Source organism: Loxodonta africana, chromosome 12 (assembly GCF_030014295.1).
Source record: "Loxodonta africana isolate mLoxAfr1 chromosome 12, mLoxAfr1.hap2, whole genome shotgun sequence".
In the NCBI taxonomy this organism is placed as follows: domain Eukaryota; kingdom Metazoa; phylum Chordata; class Mammalia; order Proboscidea; family Elephantidae; genus Loxodonta; species Loxodonta africana.
This window is the reverse complement of record NC_087353.1, coordinates 94,886,643-94,904,422: the sequence shown is the minus strand read 5'-3', so window position 1 is coordinate 94,904,422 and position 17,780 is coordinate 94,886,643. Positions and strand designations below refer to the sequence as shown.

Sequence of the window (17,780 nt, the reverse complement as noted above, 5' to 3'; positions counted from 1 at the left end):
GTCAGCTCACTAACATTGGTCTTCTCCACCTGTCACTGCCCGGGGCAGAGTCTGGGGGCTGGCACTACTCCACTAGTGACTGTTGGATTAACAGTGCACAAAGAGAGGCGCGCACAAAGAGAGGCCCGCCCAAGCAGATAGGGGCCTGCACCTCCCCATCCACTCCTGTCCACAGGGATAGCCATAGGACACAGGCTCACCCCTCCCCCAGCTGGTCACAGCCCTGCACCCCTCATCTGCTCTTGAGGAGACTCCAATAAAACACGACCTCCTGTCCAGTGCTGACACACCACCAGTAGCTTCGGTACAGTTTTGAATTTCAGACCTTCCAGATCGCCCCACTCTAAGGATGCATCTGTCAAGAGCCCTGGTGGCAAAGTGGTTAAGCACTCAGCTGCTAACTGAAAGGTCAGTGGTTCGAACCCACCAGCTGGTCCATGGGAGAAAGATATGGCAGCCTGCCTCCTTAAAGATTACAGCCTTGGACACCCTCGGGGGCAGTTCTACTCTGTCCTATAGGGTTGCTATGACTTGGAATTGACTCAACTGCAAGGGGTTTGGTTTGGTTAGAGTTTAGGGATGTTTCCACCAATAGCAGGGTCCCTGGCTCTGCTTAGCTTGGGAACACCTGTACCCCACGGGGAGGGCTTATCCCAAGGCAACTGCTCTGATTGGCTCTTGCATGAATCTCTGATTAGCAGGAGAGAAGACACATTGAGACTTGCTAAAGCACCACTTGGCAGGGACACGGAGTCTGGAAGGGTCCCAGCCAGTGGAGCTGTTGGCAATCGTGGCTTCAGGCTGGGGCTGTGCCGGGGTCCACCGCTGGTAGGGCTGTCCAGCAGGGAGCTGGGCAGCCTTGGGGCCTGCTGCATGGAGGACTATGGCTCTGGGTGCCCTGAGATCCACACAGTCTTCCTATCACCACTTTCTCCAGGCGGGCACTCAGCTCTATTAGAAAGTCTGCTGGAAGCCAAATCCCCAATATTTAAAATAAAAATAACTGAAGTGAAGCTGTGGCTGGTTATGCGTATGATGTCGGGGGCTGGATGCTCCTCTTGACCTCTCGTTCTGTACCTCTTACCCATCCCCTGCCCCATGTAGTCCACCAGGAGGGGTGCGAAGGAAAGAGGCATTTTTGGGGGGTTTTAGGGTAGCAGAAAGAGCCCTGGTTTTGAAATCAGATGGATTTGGGTTTAAATTCTTGCGTCAGCACTTGACGCTTAGACCCTCTTCTTTTCTGGATGGTTCCATGGCACCCACCACCCTCCCATAAGACAGGGGAGACCTTCACCTGAGGGTCCCTGTGAGGGCTTCCTACCTGACACAGCTGTGGAGGGGCTGCTGGGCTCCCCGTAGCCCACCTCATTGACAGCCACCACACGGAACTCGTAGGACACACCGAGCCTGAGCGTGTCCAGGCTGACAGTGTAGGATGTGGCGCTCCGTGGAATGTCCTTCACAAACATGTCCCACAAGCCTTCATCTGCAAGAGAAACCAGGACACGAGTCTCCATCAGAGGAGCTGCCGAGGGTGACCACCACACACCTGGACACCGTGCCCGTTGCGCTGCTGGCTGCTTACAGCTATCAGGGAGGAGGGCGTCAGATCTGAGGACCAGAGGCTGGCAGGAGTCACATGGGAGATGAGGCTTTCCCCTGGGTGGTGCAGACAGTTAAGCAATCGACTACTAGCCGAACATTTGGCAGCTTGAACCCACCCAGAGGTGCTTCAGAGGAAAGGCCTGGAGATCTGCTTCCAAAAGGTCACAGCCCTGAAAACCCTATGGAACAGTTCTACTGTGCACACGTGGGGCTGCCATGGGTAGGAATCACCTTGGTGGCAACTAACAACAACAAACAAGCTCTGATGATGCAAGCCGGGGGCAACATTTTCTGGAATATTCCTTTGCCCCTACCCTACTCCTGTCCACTCCAGGCCTCTGCTCTGGTTTCCGATGGATTATCTTTGGCCTTAGGATGTCTGGCCCCCTCTGCTCCACACTGTCCCTGCCCTGCGTGTGCACCCCATCACTAATGCTATCACCCGCCTACTGGACGTTGGCCGGAGCTTGACCTTATCGACAACAACTCTGGCCCTGTCTGCTCCTTGGTTACCAGCCGGTTACCCACACATCCCACACCTGTCCGAACTCTTTCGAGTACCTGATATATCCACCTCCCTCCTAATTGGAAATGACAGCCCAGCCAACAGGTCAAAGTGAAAACTTGAAACAACCCTGTCTTTTACAATCTGGCTGCCAGCTTGGAGGGACGCTGAAACACCTATAACTTGGATCCAGGCAGGAGGGGCTTGTCTGGACTTAACCTGGAATAGTTTACATCACGCTGAGTTTTCACTTATAGGTGAAAGTGCTCCAATGACAGCTGGCCTGGAGATGCTGGGAGTCAGGTAACCTGCACACTCTCCCAAACACCCTGCCTTGGTCCTTTTAGTCCCCCTGAGCACCGCAGTTTCTATCTGAAAGCCACTTCCCAAATCAAACTCACAAAACCCAACTCAGGTTCCAGCATTCTTGAGAGTGGCTTCAAAATCAGCCGGCCTGGGGACCAGCCAGGTGTTTAATCTAAGCCTGTGGGGCTGCCAAACAAAAGTGCAAGTTTAAAGATACATTGCATTTATTTAAACCCTGGCATATAAAAAAAATTAATAAAATTGAAATTAAAGCCAGGAAATTGCAATGAAGAGACGGAAGAAGTATTATGGTTGGTTCTGAGTTGTTACCATCAGGACACAGGCAAATGCGATCAACAGGTCTGTCATCATACAGGAAGTGGAGCAAACCAGTGCTAACGTTAACGGTGTTCACAGTCACCAAAAGGTGGACGCAGCCCAGGCGTCCATCGACAGACGAATGGATAAGCAAAATGCGGACCATCCACACAATGGAATATTACTCAGCCATAAAGAGAAATGAAGTCCTGATACCTGCTACGACATGGATGAACCTTGAAAACATGATGCTGAGTGAAAGAAGCCAGGCACAAAAGGACAGATATAATATTATTCCACTTACATGAATTATCTAGAAGAGGCAAGTGTACAGAGACCATAATTTTTTAGTGGATACCAGTGGGATGGGGAGAAAGGGAGCTATTGCTTAAGGGGCGCTGAGTTATGTTAAAGGTGATGGAAACATCTGGAAATGGAGAGTGGTCATGACTGCACAAGGTGGTAAATGTAATAAATGCCACTGAATTATACACTTAGCAATGGTTAAAATGGTAAATTTGGTGTTATACATATTTTATCATGGTAGAATTTAAAATAATAATTTTTTTTTTAAAAGGAAGTAGAATCTGGCCCCTTAGACAAGTGATTTCTCTTGGTTCTTCTCTGGTTCAGGCTTCCTTGGGTTGACCTGAGACTGGGATCTGAGGGTCAGTTTGCATTTGGGGGTGACGCAGGAATACCGGCAGGGGAGGAAGGAGAGGAGGGAAGGAAGCTGTAAGGACATGTCCTCAGGTAAAACACCACTGTCGGCACAGAGCCCTATCCTGAGGCACCCAGGGAGAATGGGCATCTGAGAGCTAGACCCCCTGGGTGGAGGGCCACAAGCACGTGTCCACCCAGAGTACATTGACTGAGGGCAGCCCCTGGTGCTGGAATTCTCCAGAACTTGGGCCAGGCATGCACAAGGAAGATATTCAGACCCTGGCAGGCGGCAGGCAGGCCGCAGATGACTCGTGGAGAGGCCTGCGGGTACAGGTGGTACATAGACAGCATCTGCTACAGACTTTCCCCACAAGGCATTTCTCAGGGGAAAGCAAAGAAAAAGGCACTGAGTCATTTAATGGATGGTGTCTGTCTTCATTATCTAGTGCTGCTATAACAGAAATACCACAAGGGCATGCCTTTAACAAGAAGAAATTTATTCTCTCACAGTCTGGGAGGGTAGAAGTCCGAATTCAGGGCACCAGCTCTCGGGGAAGGCTTTTATCTCTCTGTCGGTTCTGGGGGGAAGGTCCTTGTCACCAATCTTCCCCGGGTCTAGGAGTTTCTCAGTGCAGGGACCCTGAGTCCAAAGGACACGCTCCGATCCCGGTGCTTCTTTCTTGGTGGCATAAGATCCCTCTCCTCTCTGCTCTCTTCTGTATCTCCAAAGAGATTGACTCAAGATACAACCTAATCCTGTAGATTGAGTCCTGCCTCATTAACATAACTGCATCTAATCCTGCCTCATTAACATCATAGAGGATTTACAACATAAGATAAAAACATCAGATCACAAAACGGAGGACAACCACACAACACTGGGAATCATGACCTAGCCAAGAAGGCACACATTTTGGGGGGACACAACTTAATCCATAACAGTGTCCTTCACCTACAGAGCCCCTGGGTGGTATAAACGGTTAATGCACTTGGCTGCTAACCCAAAGTTTAGAAGTCTGAGTCCACTAAGAAGTGCTTTGGAAAAAGGCCTTGCAATCTACTTCTGAAAAATCACCCAATGAAAACTCTGTGGACTGAAACTGTTGCTCTGAAATAAATTCTTAAACCTTAAATCAAAAACGTCCCCTGAAGTCTTTTTAAAACTAAACAATAGTTTAGCTTAACCAGTAAAGAATGTCTGCCTAGAGCACTGTACCCTTTTAAAGAACTTTCTATATGGGATCATGCTGACAACAGCAACTCAAAAGATTAGATTGGCAGCTTAGGGGGCAGTGAGTTTATGTTAATGGGAGAGGAACAATTCAGAAAAGGAGGGTGAGAATGGGTGCACAATTTGAAAAATGTGGTCATCGTCACTAAATTGTACATATAGAAATGGTTGAACTGATGTATATTCTGCTGTGTACATTCTTAGCAACAACAAAAAAATTATAAGAGGAAAACACCACGGAGCACAGCACCACCTTTGCACAGAAGTCGGCTATTATTAAGCAAATGATAACTCAAAGGCAGCAATTGCATCATGGTTAAAAGGACGGACTCAGAAGCTAGACCCCCCCTAGGTGCAAACCCTGGCTCCCCTGAATTAACTGTATGACTTTGGGCAAACGCCTTCACCTCTCTGTGCCTTCTCTGTAGAATGGTGGTAGCAAAGCATCTACATCACAGGTTTGTTACGAGGATTAATTACATTAATATTTATCAAGTGCTTGCGACAGAGCCTCATGAACAGTAAGCACCAGACAAGTGTTTGTAAAACAAAATATAAATCCACATCTCTAAGGAGGTGGTTTGGTAGGAAAGTGGTCTCAGAGCCCAGCACGTCTGCTTGAAATTGCAATGCTTCATGAATTACATTTTCTTTTATCAGCACAGGTCTGTGATCTTCTAAAAAGAGCATCCATCTGGGACGAAACACGTGAATATGCAAACACACATCTGGACAGCGTTACGGAAAGCTGAGGGTAAGCCCTAAACCAGCCTTATCATGCACCTCGGAATGCCAGATATGCTCCGATGGATTAGCCCTACAGTAAACAGCAAGAAAATTGCTAGTGTATAAGTCTGTATTTGCATAGGATTTAGAGTTTGCACTGACGGAGTCCTTACAGTCACAGGTTAATGTAGGACAGATGTGAATGAGATTTCAAAGGTGCAAATCTCTGCACGGGGTGAAAGATAGTCCAACAATTTCTCACCAAAAAACTCATTACTGCTAATAACATCCAAATGGCAAGCCACAGCATAAACCCACTTTTCTATGAAAATATGGACGTTTGAGCATAGAATGATGGTTGTTTGTGATTTATATCTCAATGATCAGGGAATAAAACACAAAGTGGAGGGGAGGGCGTGTGCATTTATTCTGCATGACCACCCCTCTGCCTGGAGAGACTAGATGCCCTCAACCTCTCCCCACCCCATTCATTCATGCATTCATTATATTCATACATATTTAAGTGCCCACTTTCTGGCCATGTTCTACTCATCAGGGAATCAGTTGGGATAGCTGTTCTCCATTGAGCTTATAGTCTATGGGCAGGAGGTGAAAGAAAATCGGCAAGGTCACTCCACCTTTCAGGCTCATCTGTTTGAAACCAACCTTGACACCAGACCCATACCCCAGGAAGACATGGCTGCCCCCTCCAATGGGCTTCCAGAGCACTCATCACATCATGCTTTACTGGCAGACCTGTCTGTTTGTACCACTGAGCTCTCAAGTTTTTTATGTGTTGACATCATCCATCTCTCCATCCTTCCATCTCCCATCCACCCAGCCCTTCATCTCTCCATCCATCCACCAATCTCTACATCTATCCACTCACTCATCCATCTACCCCTCCATCCATCCATCCCTCTATCCATCCACCATCCATCCATCCATTCATCTCTCCATCTGTCTTCCATCCATCATCCACCTATTCATCCATCCATCCATCTTCTATCCACCCATCCATTCATCTATCATTCATTGGTCCCTTCATTCATCCCTTCAAACATCATCATTCTTCCATCCATTCAACATCCGTCCATCTTTCCATCATCCATCTACCACCCATCCATCATCCATCCATCCATCCTTCCATCTCCTATCCATCCATCCACCCCTCCATCTATCCATCCATCCATCTCCCATCCATCCATCTATCTGTTCAATCATCCATGCCCATCATTTATCCATCCCTCCATCTCTCAGTCCATTTATTCATTTCTCCACCCCTCCATCCCTGTATCCCTATGGCCTCTCACAGGGCCTAGTACTACCACCATTTATTTAGTACTATGAGCAGGTCAGAGTCCCTGGATGGCACAAATATTTAATGTGCTCAGCTGCTAACAAAAAGGTTACAGGTTTGAGTCCACCCACAGGTGCCTCAGAAGAAAGGCCTGAAAAATCAGCCATTGGAAACCCTATGGAGCACATTTCTAGCCTGATTCATGTGGAGCTGCCACGAGTTGGAGTCGACTCCACGGCGACTGGTTCTGGTTAATGAGCAAGACACTGTTCTAAGGGTTTTAAATGTTGAATGAATTGTGGAGTGTTCTTTTTCCCTAAAAAAGATAGGCAATTTTATGCTATAAAAAAAAAACAAAAACTAAAGACAACAAGACAGGTACTAAAAAACTGGATGCTGCTTAAAACCACTGAGATTAAGGGACTGAGAATGTGAAAGTCCTTCTTAGACGGTTTTGAGTGGAAAGGTCTGCTCTGTTCTGGAGCAGGCTCTTTGAAGGTCCTTTGCGTTAATGTTTCTGTAACGGTCTCCTGCTACAGGGAAAAGAAAAAAAATCATGTCCTCCATCCTCTGCCATCACCTAAAGGCCACATTTTATTTTAAGCACTCTGCCATATCTCCAGGAATTGTATGCATTTTTCATAAAAACATTTTAAAATATTGATACAGAATCTCTACACAAAATGATTTATTTTGCAATGCATTTACAGTGAAAAAAGTGCCGAGGGGGAAAAAAAAGTCATACCAAGAAAACTTCCTTCTAATTAACTGAAGGAAATGTTTGCATTTTTATTCTGCTTAATTCTGTCTCTCTAAAATTAGCACATTCAGCATTTTAAACCCAAATTGTAAGTCACGGGGCTATTTATCCCTACTAATATTTACACTGAAATTCTCAATTGGTAGGAAAAAAATCTTGGCAGCTGCTAAAGTCTCCACTCTCTTTCTCAACTATGGATTGTTTTGCTCATTTGTATTATGCAGTTAAATATCTCAATAAATCAGTGATGTAGAAAAGTATCTCCACAAATTAGGAGGAAAAATAACATTACAGAACTATCAGCCATAATGAGATTTGTGCAGCTGATTTTCCATGTACCCGGATAATCCCCAGTGGCGTGGTTTCCATCTCAATCAACATTCATGGTTTGTAAATGGCAATTCTGGGGTATGATTCAGCGGGATCTCAATGACCCAGGCAAGGCTCCCCCGGGACGTTCAGGAGACTCCAGCCTAGCTTTCCTTCCCCACCTTGGAGGCTACTGAGTCACCACCGTGGTGAAACGCCCGAGAACAGTCATGCCCTCCAAGTGGCCTCTGAGGATCCCAGCACTGTACCCCCTGCTGGTGCTAGGGCTTTGCACTTTCTGGGGGTCATGTCGACCTTCAGGAGGGAGCCCCCTACCCTGTGTCTGTGGGAAGGGGGCCCATGGCAGTGGAATGAGCCCAAGCCAAACCTGCATGCTGAGCCTGCCCTTCCTTCTTGGACACCTAAAGAGACACCTCCCTGGAGTCTTGTTACTGAAATACGAAATAAAGTTGGAAAAATGCCACCACGAGGTAAGAATAAAGGGAAGTCACTGAGAAATCTTGCTGTTGTCCCCTAACTCATGGTGACCCCATGCACTACAGAACAAAATGCTACCCAATCTTGCATCATCTCTATGATCAGTTGTGGACCAGACCATTGTGATCATAGGGTTTTTATGGGATGGTTTTCAGAGGTAATTGCCAGGTCTTTCTTCCTAGTCCATCTTAGGCTGGAAGCTCCACTGAAACCTGTTCAGCATCACAGCAACATGCAAGCCTCCACTGCCCCCTGACAGACAGGTGGTGGCTGCGCACGAGGTGAACTGGCTGGGAATCAAGCCCGGGTCTACCGCATGGAAGGCAGGAATCCTATCACTGAACCATGAACGCTTCACTCACTGCGAAATAAACCTTGCAAAATATCCCTAAATAAACCATGCTCTGTCATCTCACACCTAAAGCCCTGCCAGCCTCAGAAGGGAAGAGCAGTGGAAATCATAAGCACCAGTTTACATCCAAATGGGTTGGTTTTTATCTAAAGAATATAAACGATTTCCCTCACTTCCTTTACAGCATGCTTTATCTAGTAAAAAAAATGGGAAGTTGCTAATATCAAAGGCCTCTGGAAAAAGAAACCCTTTTGTTTTAGTTAAGGAGCCCTGGTGGCACAGCGGTTAAGTGCGTGGCTGCTAACTGAAAGGTCAGTGGTTCCAACTCACCCAGCAACTCTGTAGGAGAAAAGCCCTGGTGATCTGCTCCTGTAAAGATTACAGCCTAGGAAACCCTATGGGGCAGTTCCACTCTGCACATGGGGTCGCCCTGAGTTGAAATCGACCCATGCAGTAACAGAAATACCACAAGTGGGTAGCTTTAACAAACAGAAATTTATTTTCTCACAGTTAGGAGGCTAGAAAGTTGAATTCAGAGCATCAGCTCTAGGGGAAGGCTCTCCCTGTGTTTGCTCTGGGTGATGCTTCTTGTATCTTTTCAGTTTCTGTTCCGAGGTTCCTTGGTGATCACGTGGCATGTATCTTTCCCCTCAGTTTGTGCTTGCTTGCTTGCTTAATCTGCTTTTTTGTATCTCAGTAGAGACTGATTTAAAATATGCCTTATACTAATACTGCCTCATTAACATAACAAAGAAAACCCATTCCCAAATGGGGTTATACCCATAGGTCTAAAAACCATTGCCATTGATTGAGTCCATTCCAACTCATAGCAATCCTATAGGACAGAGTAGAACTGAGTATAGGGTTTCTAAGGCTGCAGTCTTTACAGAAGCAGACTTTCATATCTTTCTCCCACGGAAAGGCTAGTAGGTTCAAACCAGGGCTTTGAACTCATTCTTCCTGGTTCAGTCATGGCCAAGGAAGCCTAACCAGAACAGACCCAAAGTTTTAAAATCTGGTGATCCAGAACCATAACCAGAATGGGAAAAATATGGTTCGAAGCCCAGGAATGGAAGACAAGGAAGAGGCACAGTCAGCCCTTTCAGGGACCTGACGCGGGAGGCTGGATTTCTGGCAAGACTGTGGAGAGGGACACACATTGAAAGCCGTGTGGCTGGCCACCATCTTTGAGCAGGGCACCGCTGCTTCTGACTCTGAGCAAAATCCAACAGGCAAGAGATTTGGTTGCTATGTGTATGCTGCCCTTGTTTTCTAAAAGGGAGATTAGGTTTCTAGCAGGGCTTCAACCCTAATTTTTCCCGTTCCAGTTATTGTTCTGGTTCACAGAAATTCAAAAAAATCGGGTCTGTTCTGGTTTCGCTTTCTCAGCCACGACTGAACCGGGAAGAACTGATTAGAAGCCCTGGTTCAAATTGCTGACCTTTCAGTTAGCAGCCGAGTGCTTAACCACGGCACCACCAGGGCCCCTTTCAACAGGTACAGGGGTTAGGATTTATAACACATATTTTGGGGGACACAGTTCAATCCACGAGACCTTTCCACTACAAATACGCTTTTTCCTGGTCACAGAATGAGCGAGCTTTTATCTTTCGGCGCAGACGATGTCCTAATAAACTCGGGAGCGTGAACACCTCTTTTTCCGAGTTGAAATGAGTCTGCTGTGGGTGCACCTGAGACCACATCACTCAATTTATCCCTCTAACTCCCAGTGCAGAGCCGAGCACTGCAGGTATTGGGGCAGACGCCACACAATACAAAAGTTTGATTTCGTGGGCAATTAAACAAGGTCTCCATGCTGGATGGAGCTGCCACTCACAGCCCAGGATTTCTGGTTCCACCAATTCACGCACGCAACAGCTTGACTGTCAGCTGTGGCCCCGAGCAAACGGAGGCCTGTCGCTGCTTTATTTCCTAAACGCTACCATTTTTCTTGGTGTAAATGGTCAATCTGGGCTAGCGATTTAACGGAGGCAGGCAGGCAGGCTTAAGCATGAGGCTAAATATATATAGGATCTAAAAAAAAAAAAGATCTGTAATGTGATGCCCCATTCAGGGCAGGAAAGAAAATGGAATGAGGGCCTCCATGCAGGGGAGGGCGTGATGGAGAGCTGCCCCAGGAAGCAATGGGACGCAAAGGCTGGTGGCTGTCAACCAACGTGGTGATGATGTGAAAGGAATAACTGAAGGGCCCGCTGCGTGATCAGAGCCGCAGCTGCAGTTTCTTCCTGAATCTGCTGACTTCTGGAGCTTTGCTGGGTGTTAAACCTCTGGGAAAACACTGATTTTCTTCTTTGCTCAACTGAAAATTCATCACCAAAGAAAGAACATGGACAGAGGAATGGGGAGGGAAGTGGGATGCTCCCACTAAGTCAGGGGGACAGAAGGTGGACAGGAGGCCTATTCTGCGGCTGGGGAGGCACCTGGATGTGGGGCAGGAGCCACTCGGTAGTTGGGGTACCCTGATGGGGACAAGGGGGCCACCCTCAGCCTAACTAGTTCTCATCTTCAGGCTCCCTTCATTATTGGTAAGAAAAGCAACACAATGTCTGCCTGTACTGGGTACATCCTAAATATGTATTTCATGGCTGCTCTGGAGAGGAAAATATATTTACAGCTCCTTTAGTGCCATTCTGGTCTATTGTGTAAATATGTAAATTATGCTCCATGATCTACATAGTGAAATGCCTTGGAATAATTTGTGTAAATCTGCAAGCACCCACTGCTAGTTCCACCGTGTCCCGGGGGCTTTGCTGGCACTGAGGCAGAGGAAATGTGTGCACGGCAGAGAGACGAGCCTGTGGGCTAGGCTGTCCTGGTGGTGGTGCCCACCGGCCCTGTCCTTGACAGCCATCTCTAGGAAGAAGAGGGGCTCTAGGCTCTAACCCAGTACTACCATCAGCAGCTGCTGCTTTGTTCTTGTCTCTGTGTTACGGTGGCCACAGGGCTGCTCAGTAGAATTTTCAAGGGTTGAAATGAGGATGAGGAAGAGGGAGAGGCAGTACTGCCAACCACCCCAGCTGCCTGAGCCACCCCGTCTGCACCAGCCACAAATCTGGTGAGCTTCTGGTCTCCCCAAGGCAATGGTTGGCTTGATAGGAAGACAGCAGGCCAAGCAGATGCCCTGGAGCCATGGGGCTGCCCAACTCAACATGCCTCAGTCTTCCCAGGAACCTAGAGGTGAGGGTACCCTAGAGTGGCCAGGTAGCCCCATACCAAGAACTGTTGTTCTTTTGCTGTTGTTGTTGTTAGCTGCCATCAGGTTGGCCCCCTACTCGTGAAGACCCCATGCACAAAGGAACAAAACGCTGCCTGGTCCTACGTCATCCCCATAATCGGTTGTGGATTGGACCATTGTGATCCATAAGGTTTTCACTGGCTGATTTTCAGAAGTACATAGCCAGGCCTTTCTTCCTAGTCTGTCTTAGTCTGGAAGCGCTGCTGAAACCTGTTCAGCATCGTAGCAACATGCAAGTTTCCCTGATAGATGGGTCATGGCTGCACAAGAGGTGCATTGGTCAGGAATCAAACCTCGGTCTCCTGCGTGGGAGGTGAGAATTCTACCATAGAGCCACCACTGTCCCCTCATACCAAAAGTAACCCCCTGACACAAAACAGGACCCACATGCTGAAACTGGTGCCGGGGCTGACCACGCTCCCTTCATAAACCATTCCCCAGCCAGGAAAAAGTCTCGCCAGGGTGCTTCAGTGAAGAAAACGAGAGGATCCACGGTTAACGTTTTGTGTAATGAGGCCTGTAATAGATGGCAGCTGAGATTCAAAGCCCCAAGGTATTTGCAAGGTGTTTAAATATTGACAATGCTTAAAAACACTGCTTTCGACTCTTAGCTGCTGCTGGCTGAGTCACAGAAGGGAGGGGCGTTTTTCTCAACTTTCCACAGAAAGAGAGACCCAAAGTCAAGCAGCTGCTCTGGTTCCCTGAATGATCAGAAAGGGAACATCACTGGCAACCTGCTTCCAAATGCTGAACAACAAAATGGAAGAGAAAGCAAAATCCTTAGCACTCATTTAAAAAGCCACCATCTTCAGGGCACCTTTTTGTGGTGGCTGAGCCCCCACGTGTCAATTTCCACATCTGGGCACCAGTGCCACTGAGCTCAGACCTCCAGCGGACTTCAGAAGGCTCCTCCATCTCTGGGAGTGTGAACCCCAAGCCAGGGTCCCTATTTGTTCTTACACCACCTCTTGACTCCCCAAAGCTGCACACAAAAGCCACAGGCCTCCTCTCTGCTTCTTGAGGGCAGATGGATGAGCATTAACGGGACTGTGTTCCCAAGTGTTAAAATTTTAAGTCCATGTGCAGGTGTCCGCCCAATGATGCACGGCCATCCCCATATCCATCTCTGACGTACAACACTCTATCCAAAGACTCCTTGGGGCACCTGCCCAACAGGGTGATGAAACCTTCCGGGAGGCTTTGTAATTGTAAACTAAACTTTCCCTTTTGAGATAACTGTGAAGTCTTATGCAGTTGTGAGAAATAACACAGGGAGATCCTGTGTACCCTTCACCCAGTCTCCCCAGTGTTTGTTGTTAGTGGCTGTGGAGTCGGCTACAACTCATAGAGACATTACGTACAATAGGATGAAACGCTGGCTGGCCCTGCCCCATCTCCAGGATCATTGGCATGCTTGAGCCCATTGTTGAGGCTATTGTGTCAATCCACCTCCTGGAGGGTTTCTCTCGTCTTCCACTGGCCCTCGACTTTACCAAACATGATGTCCTTTTCTAGTAATTGGTCTTTCCTGATGATGTGTCCAAAGTATGCGAATCAAAGTCTTGCCATCCTCAATTCTAAGGAGTATTCCGACTGTATTTCTTCTAAGAATATTGAATATTCTTCGCCAACACCACAGTTTAAATGCGTTAATTCTTCTTTTGTCTTCTTTTTCCACTGTACAGCTTTCACATGAGAATGAGGCGATTGAAAAGACCACAGCTTGGGTCAGGCGCACCTTAGTCATCAAACTCACATCCTGAGCAGCTATAGTACAATATCATAAGCAGGGTACTAACATTGACTTGGCCAAGATACAGAACATTTCCATCACCACAAGGGTCCCTCCTGTTGCCCTTTTATAGTGACACAACCAAGAGGTTTTATTCTATACTCAGGAGACAGCCTTCAGGTAGAAGGAAGGTACTTATAAGGCCATTCTCAGGTTCTCTAGCACAAGGCCTCTTTTAAGGCCTCTTTTTATGCCCTGGAACCTTGGGCAATCCGGTGACTCCTAAGAATGCCTTTCTCAGACTGTTGTTATTGTTGTTAGCTGCCATCCAGTCGGCTCTGACTCATGGAGACTCCGTGTATAACACGAAGAAATGTTGCCCAGTCCTGTACCGTCTTCGTGATCATTGATATGCTTGAATTCATTGTTGCGGCCATTGTGTCACTCTATATCACTGAGGGTTTCCCTTGCATTCACTGGCCCTCCACTCTACCAACGATGATGGCCTCCTCCAGCAATGTGTTCAAGTAAGTGACTCAAAGTTTTGGACAATATTTGTCATCCATTGGGTTTTCATTGGGTAAATTTTGGAAGTAAGTCACCAGGCCTTTCTTCCTAGTCTGTCTTAGTGTGGAGGCCTCTGAGACCTGTTTACCTTGGGTGACCCTGCTGGCATTTGAAATACTGGTAGCATAGCTTCCAGAATCATAGCAACATGCAATGCTTTTAGAATAATAAAACACATAAAATTAAAAAGGAAATCAATTATATTGGTGACACGTAAAATTACTCAGCCTCCAGGAATACTGAAGGTGTGTGTTGTGTGTTTCTGTTGGCACAACTTGTTTAGCTACATGGTTCTTTGGAAGACGTGTGGACAGAATGAGTTTAGGTGACCACCATTATTCCAGGGCACTCAGAAGTCTGTACCTTCTTTATGAACATGTTAAATGTCAACATCTAGCAGGGAGTCTTCTAACTACCATAATTTCAAAACAATAAGGAATATAAACAATATTTCACAGTATCTGCAGTGGCTGTGATGTGATACAAAAACATCTGTGATTTCTCTTGCTTACAGTCACAGGTACTGCTATTACTTATGCAGCTTGTTACCAAGAGCCATAATTGACTAAATTATGCTAAATTTTCGTTAGAGGTGAGTGAAAATAAAAATGTATTTTTTTCTTTTTCCATCCAAGCTTATGGATCCCCTGAATACCATCCACAAATGCCTTGTTGGGCCTGAAGCTTTAGCCAAGTAACTTTTGTTTTAAATGTTCTTCCTAGATTTGGGGAGAAAAGCATTTTATGGTTTCCTTCTAATCAATGCAGCTCTTGCCACTAGCCTGCCCTCCCTTCAGCAACACATCTCCTTGATTTGGACACGTCCTCACTCAGAGCTTTAACTCACAGTGCTCTCCAAAAAACCAATAAATAAACTAAACCTGTTGCCATCAGATTGATTCCAACTCATAGCAACCCTAAGGATAAAGTAGAAGTGCCCCGTAAGGTTTCCAAGGACCAGCTGGTGGATTCAAACTGCTGACCATTCTGGTTAGCAGCCGGGCTCTTAACTACCACGCCACCAGGCTCTGAAAAAGCTCTTGAAGCAGGAGTCCTCAGCAGGGAGGTGGTTGGCTGTCCAAGAGGAGAAGCGGAGGAGTCACATGACCACAGACAGCCTCTACTCCATCTTCCTTTGCCCAGCTCAGGTGCCTCTCTGATTTAGGGCCCTCTGTTTTCAAAATAGTCCAAATGCCTGCTCAACAGGTACAGTCAGGACCCACCAAGCTAGCAGGTCTGTATTTGTGAGTTCTTGAGCCAGAGGTTTTCCCATATTGCCTTTAAATAAAAATGTGTTTGGTCTTATGTCCCAGGTCCCTCCTCAGAAGTTTCCAGAAGGCATTTCTAACTAGTAATCACTCAAAAGCAATTCGGAGGGCTGGGGGCAACTCTCTTACACAGTGATGTTTAACCTTTGGGATCCTCCTTCTTGGTCTAATAGCAGTTCCCAGCTGCCGTGGAGTCCACCCCAACTCATGGCGACTCCATGTGTGTCAGAGTGGAACTGTGCTCCGTAAAGTTTTCAATGGCTGTGATCTTTCAGGAGTAGATTGCCAGGCCTTTCTTCCCAGGCACTGCTGGGTGGACTTGAACCTCTAATCATCTGGTTAGCAGCCAAGGACATTCACCGTTTGTACCACCCAGGGGTTTCTTCTTAGTCTAATAGCTTCTTTAAATATTAGACCACAATGCTGTCAGCCTGGTAGGGTGGGGTGGGATGATTCACTTCCCAAATGCATCCCTGGCCACCCATCCAGCTGCTGAGGACTTTCATGCTCAGATATCCATGGTCAACCTGTAGCAACCTGAAGGTCACACTGAACCTGCCCAGTGTTCTTATTCTTACCTGGAGCCCTCTGACGTCATGCAGTAATTCCAACACAACCCCCAGGTCCTTCTGTGTATAGGGTAACTCACCAGACATTCATTTTCTAATAATGGCCATCCCCAGTTATTAAAGTTGAAGAGAAAGAAGGGAAAACAGTTTGTAGGGTAAAGAGAGGAGGGAATGGATCTTAGACATTCTACTCAAAAGCCTCAATGATGAAGCAAGTACACAGACACTTTCACGATTAGTTACAAGAGTCACAATGATGAGAAATGACGTGGCTCTTTTTTATCCAGGCTGCCAGCATTTAGGACCCTGAGGTCAGTCTCTGAAAATGCCCTTAACTCTCACAGATGCATCCAAAATGGCCTCCCATCTCCCTCTGGCCTCCCGTGCATATTTCTGAGAATGAGAGCGTTGCCCTGAGTATGTGCAATGTGGCCAAAGCACCACGACTGGAGCTCCAGTGACGTTAACAGCACGGCTGTGATTATGAACACTGAGGGAGGAGAGCGAGAGTGACCGCTTCATTGTGGCAGAGCCGCCCTCTGTTTTGGCACCACCAGAGACCTGTCAGATGCGGAGAGAGGAAGAGGCTGCAGGCTCTGCCGCTGGACTGTTAGAAATGCAGCCCTCGGCTCTGCTGGAACGACCATTTCTTTGGCAGCACTTGATGCCAGACAAAGTGTCCCAGGCCAAGGGCACCAGTCAGACCCCTACCTGATAGTCCTACTGCTCCCACCTGACTTGACAGCACTGCGGCCCTTACCTGAGGGTCTTACTGCCCTTACCTGACCTGAGGCCCTGTGGTCTCCACCTGACCAAGACCCCACCCCTACCTGATGGCCTGGCCTCTATGACATAGCCTGTGGTGGGTGCGCTGCCAGTGTTTCCCTCCGTCCACTGCAGGGTCAGCTCAGAGGCAGATTTGGTGACCAAGACATCTCTGGGGGAACCCGGGGAACCTGTGGAATAAAAAGCACAAAAAGCTCAGTATTGTGGGCACTCCTCATCATCCAGTGTGGCGTCAGCTCTGTCTAGGGTCTAGTGCCCCGACAGGTTACCGAACCTGCTCTGCCACCATCTCCTTGTCTTAATAAGGAACACGGACACTCACCTCACACTCAGGGACCAATGGACGCTGTGCACTGGCATAGTTTCCCAGATGTTTGCTTTGCCGCCCTCGCTAGGTAAGTGTTCCAACAAGGCCTGAACTGCTTGCTATGTGGGAAGTTACACAGCCCCTCCTGACGACATGTGAGAGCTTTAAAATTTTGTCTATTTATTTAAAAAATTGAGTCCTCTTATTTTCTTTTGTTTTCCGGAAAACATATCAAAACTTTATATGCTGAACACGTACTAAGTATTTGTATATCTATAGTTAACAAGTGTTATGGATTGAACTGTGTCCCCCCAAAATCTGTGCTGGAATCCTAACCCCTATACTTGTGGTTGCAATCCCATTTGGGAATAAGGTTTTTCTTTGTTATGTTAGCAAGGCTGTATCAGTGTAGGGTGTGTCTTAAACCAATCACTTTTGAGATATAAAAAGAACAGATGGGCACAGAGAAGCAAGCAGAGATGGGGGTAGATAGCTGCCATGCCAAAAAACAGAAGCTGGAAAGAGACAAGGACCTTTCCCTAGAGCCAACAAAGAAAGAAAGGCTTCCCCTAGAGCCAGTGCCCTGAATTCAGATTTCCAGCCTGGTGACACAGTGGCTAAGAGCTCGGCTGCTAGCTAAAAGGTTGGCAGTTCAAATCCACCAGCCGCTCCTTGAAAATCCTATGGGACAGTTCTACTCTGTCCTATAGCATCGCTGTGAA

At 47.2% G+C, this 17,780-nt stretch overlaps 1 protein-coding gene across 1 annotated transcript in view; it reads right to left on the bottom strand.

Moving 5' to 3' along the window:
* SDK1 (sidekick cell adhesion molecule 1) overlaps positions 1–17,780 on the bottom strand; it is a 363,835-nt gene that overhangs the window by 26,766 nt on the left and 319,289 nt on the right. The window contains exons 35-36 of the mRNA XM_064295981.1: positions 16,796–16,921; positions 1,322–1,486 (exon numbers count right to left, since the gene is read on the bottom strand). Coding sequence (XP_064152051.1) covers positions 1,322–1,486; positions 16,796–16,921 — 291 coding nt within the window. The remainder of the gene's footprint in view (positions 1–1,321; positions 1,487–16,795; positions 16,922–17,780) is intronic.